The 4,381-nt window shown below is 62.9% G+C and overlaps 1 protein-coding gene across 1 annotated transcript; it reads right to left on the bottom strand.

Annotated features, from left to right (window-relative positions):
* Positions 1–611: 611 nt before the first annotated feature.
* LOC104127599 (C-X-C chemokine receptor type 2-like) lies at positions 612–3,987 on the bottom strand. Its single transcript, XM_009640287.2, has 2 exons — positions 3,742–3,987; positions 612–1,977 (listed from the first exon to the last, which is right to left on the bottom strand). Exon 2 carries the CDS (start codon positions 1,970–1,972, stop codon positions 899–901), a length of 1,074 nt encoding a protein of 357 aa, XP_009638582.1. The 5' UTR covers positions 1,973–1,977; positions 3,742–3,987; the 3' UTR covers positions 612–898.
* Between the last annotated feature and the right edge of the window lie 394 nt (positions 3,988–4,381).

Raw genomic sequence — 4,381 nt, 5'->3', positions numbered from 1 at the left:
CTCTGCCCCACACCCCTGCCAGCCCCAGTTGCCCAAGCTGGGGCGGAAACATCCTGGTTGTGTAAGGGACAGGTTCCCAGCCCAGTTGTGTAAGGGGCAGGTTCCCAGCCCTTTGCACAACAATGTCCTGGCACCGCAGCACTGGGGGGGGCACGGGGTGCCCTGGGTGCTGGCACCCTTTGGGCAGAGGTCACAGGGCTGACTTGGTGTCAGTGAGAGGCTGCCAGGGATCTTGCAGTGATTTGCTCCACTGGGGCTCAGATTGGGGTCAGAAAAGGGGTGGCTTTGTCCCCAGGTGGGACAAAGGACACCGCCCAGAGAACCCCATGCCAGGGAAGTGCCAGGACCTGGCTGGACAGCTGCAGGGAGCGAGACCCAGGATTGGGGATGCACAGAATGCCAAACCCTCTGCAACAGCCTCTTGGGCAACAGCACTTCCCTGGCCTGGAAGCAGGGTTACCCACACCTCGCCAGGCTCAGCTGGCACCACTGCCTTGGCACTGAGGTGGGGAGCTCAGGACCCACCATCCCCAGAGATGTGCCATGGCCCCATTCCACCATCTCCCTCCCTGTGGCAAAGAGGAGCCAGATCTGGGTGACAAACCCACTAACTGCTTTATTGCTGGATGGCCGTTGGCCACAAACACCATGCCCACAGCGGAGTTGCTCTGTCCCAAAGAGCAGGGAGGGTGGGCAGTGCTTGGCATCACTCCCCTAGCAATGGGGTCCTACCCCCTCGCCACCCAAGCCCCCTTTCAGCTGGGGTCCAGCATCCAGTGGTGGCCCTGCCCATCCCTGTGGCACCACTGCCCGTGTCCCAGGGAGCTGGGCGAGGATGCTGGGGTGCATGGGGTGCTGGAACCTGCTGGAAGCCACAAAGGTCAGGTCCTAGCAGGACTCAGAGGGTGGTGGAGGTGTTGCCAGAGGTGGAGGCGTAGGAGGTGCGTCCGTAGCGGGCCACAGCATCCTTGCTGATGAGCCCACGCTGAGCCAGGATCTTGAGGAAGCTGTTGCGAAACTTCTGCCCAATGAAGGCGTAGATGATGGGGTTGATGCAGCTGTGGGCAAAGCCCAGGACCTGTGTGATGGAGAGGGCCGCGTCGATGCGATTCCTCCTCTCACAGGTCTCAGCAATGGCCCGTGTCCTCATGAGGGTGTCGCTCACCAGCGTGATGTTGTAGGGCAGCCAGCAGATGAGGAAGACCAGCACCACGGCGAAGATGACCTTCATGGCCCGCTGCTTCTGGGTATTCTTGGTCTGCAGGAGGGTGTGGATGGTGACGCCATAGCAGAAGAGCATCACCAGGAGGGGCAGGGCGAAGCCGAAGGTCTGCGGCAGGATACGCAGCACGACCCGCCACTTGGCTGTGTCCTCGCCACCAATGCGCTCGTAGCACACGGTGCCGTTGCCTGGTGAGGTGAAAGCCTCACGGAAGAGTAGCACGGGCAAGGAGAGCAGCACGGAGAAGACCCAGATGCCCAAGCAGACAAACTTCACCCAGTGCCTCTTTTCAGTGGCGGCCCGAGTGGCGTAGACAATGGCCAGGTAGCGGTCCACGCTGATGCAGGCCAGCAGCAGGATGCCGCTATAGAAGTTGGCTTCCTGCAGCACAGAGATGGCTTTGCACATCACGGTGCCAAAGACCCACTCATGGGCTCGGTAGGCAGCCCAGAGCGGCAGGCTGAGGGCGAAGAGCAGGTCGGCCACAGCCAAGTTGAGCAGGTAGACATCGGTGACAGAGCGGTTGGTGTGGCTGGAGGTCACCACCAGCACCACCAGCCCATTCCCCACCACACTGAGGATGAAGACGAGGCAGTAGATCACCACCACCAGGTACTTGTTGAGGACAGAGCCATCGGGCCGGCACGGGGCAGAGGAGATAGCAGTGTCGGGCATGGCCGTGCTGTAGTCGTAGGTGTAGTTGAAGGGGAATAAGCTGAAGAAATCCCCACTGAAGGACAAAGACTCCATTTTGCCTGTGGAGCACAAAGCAGCCTGAGTGTGGGGTGGGAGGGTGGTGTGGACCAGGGGTGACAGCATTTCTGGGTCCCCTGGCATCTCCATTGCCCCCCAGGTCCCCTCCCAGCCAGCGGGCAGCCCCCCTCCATCATTCCACTGTATCCATGCTGTGCTAGGTAATGGACAGTGCTGCAGGTGGACACCATCCCTCATACATCCCCTTGTACAACACCCCCAGCACCCCTCAGTCTGCTCCACTTCACCCCAAACCTGTTCCTTCCCTGTCCCCCATGGAGGAAGGGGTTCCCCCCCAGACCAGCCACCTCTTCTCCAGTTGGGGGGTGCCCCCATCAATGCAGCACTACGTCCCTCCAGGAGAGACCTGGCCCCTCCAGCATCCCTGGGTCCACATGGTTTGTGTGGGTCCTTCAAAAGCCTCTGAGCTCTTTAGGCATCTCAGGGTCCCTCAGGCACCTCCAAAGTCCTTCGAGCACCTCTGGATCCCTCCAGCCTCTCCGTCCCCTCAAGCATCGTGGCTGGAGCTGCCCCCTCCTGCCACCCCAGCCAGCGGTGAGGCTGCAGTCACAGTGCCTGGGGCAGGTGGCACTCGAGACAGTCCAAAGGTGGTTTCATGCCCTTCTTCCCCTGCCCCAGTCCCGTCCCTGTGTCAGTGGTTTCACGCCCCGGACGGAAAGACATGTCACTCTTTGCAGGTGGCTTTGGAAATATTACACTTCTCTGGTTTTCCTGTTGCTCAGCTGGGTGCTGCCGGGCATCCCCATGTCCCCTGTACTCAACCGCAATGGGGAAATCACAGCTGACAGTCGCTCTTCCTGTCTCCTGTGCAGGACAACCTGCTCTGTCCCTGCCTCCCCCAAAACCATTGGGTTTCAGCCTTTTCCCAGTATGGATCCAGACTCTCACTCCAGTTTCACCCCTCTGCCCCATTTCCAAGCCCCCGAGCCTCTCCAGGGATTGGTGATGCCAGGGATGCTTGGGGGTGCTGAGGAGTCCCTGGGCCCTGAGCTGGCCCTGTTTGAACCCGAACCCTCCCTGGGGGCAACTTTCCCCTTCTGCCCAGTGGGGATTCCCTGCTGCAGCTGGGCCAGTGCCCCTGCCCAGAAAAACCCCTCCCTGCCAGCCCCACTCCTGCAGTGATGCTGGGGTGGTGATGCTCCAGCACCCTGGAGGACCACGGCTGGGGACATTGCTGGTGCCTATGGGAGAAGGCCCCCCCGACTGGGGCCACCACAGGCACGGGGCAGAGCCGGACACTAGCGCTTCCGCTCAGCCTATTTTTGGCTGCTTCTTTCTGCCTCCCCACTCCAAAATCCTGGCAGTTCCTCCGGGACTGGGTATCCTCCACCCACAGGTACCCCCGCTGCACCTCATCTCACCTCCTGACCCTGGAAGGGCTGGAGGACACCGGGGTGGCCCTGAGGGTCCCCTTGGGGAGGAAGGAGGGACATGCCATGGGGAAGCACCCTCCCGGCTCATTGCTGTGCAAGGAAACAGGAGCGGATGCTTTCCCCCTGGGGCACCCACGGCCGATGTCCCTGGGGACCATGGGGGGTTTACACCCCCGATGAGCCCCGAGCACAGCCCTGTGCGCCCCCACCTGCCATCTTCCACCCCCCACACACACACCAGGCAGCCCCTCGGGCAGCCGGAGCAGCCCACGCCAGCCCCCAGCCTGGCCCACCCCGCATGCGAGGGGGCTCAGCTGGGTGCTGGGGTGCCGGCGAAGCTCAAGGAAATCCCCAATCACCCCGGGGACTCACCACTCACTGCCCTCGCCGTCCCCCCAACTCCGGGGTCTTCTCCCTGTCCTGAGCGGGTCCTCACCGGGGAGCACTCAGGCACCGGGATGAATCCAGACGTCACCCCCAAAAGGCTCCGGTGTAGAGCTTGGTGGGACACAGGGCAGCACCAGGCCTGGGGGTCCCGCCAGGCCAGCCGGAGGGTCCCTCACCTGCGCCCGCTGCCGTGCCACCTCCTGGAGCCCCTTCCCTCTGCCGCCCGCTTTATGCCGCCCGGGGAGGAAGCAATGTTGCAAAACCTTCTCCCAGCGTGAAGGGGAAGTGACAGCCAGAAGGGACCCTTCCCCGCTCCCCCCAGGACGCCTTCCCTGGGGCGGGGGGGAAGCCCCCAGCACCGCAGCCATCCTCCTGCCCCAGGGTGTCCCAGGCCACCCGGCAGCAGGTGACATTGGGGTGCACCCAGGTGTGCATGTATCCCAATGCAGTGATGCACTCCGAGGGTGTCCAGCCAAGGGTCCCCACCTTGTCCCCTGCCCCCCAGCAGATGGGGGGCTCCCCTTTGAGGCCCCCCCGGGTGCTGCAGTACTCCTGGGAGAGCAGAGCCCCCCCAGGGCCGTGGAGGGGTTTGGCAGGAAGGCTGGTGGGCCAAGGCAGGGCAGGG

The sequence above is a fragment of the Egretta garzetta genome, unplaced genomic scaffold (genome assembly GCF_000687185.1).
Source record: "Egretta garzetta isolate BGI_Z169 unplaced genomic scaffold, ASM68718v1 scaffold186, whole genome shotgun sequence".
NCBI lineage: Eukaryota > Metazoa > Chordata > Aves > Pelecaniformes > Ardeidae > Egretta > Egretta garzetta.
The sequence above is the reverse complement of the archived record's forward strand: the minus strand, read 5'-3'. Positions and strand labels throughout refer to the sequence as shown.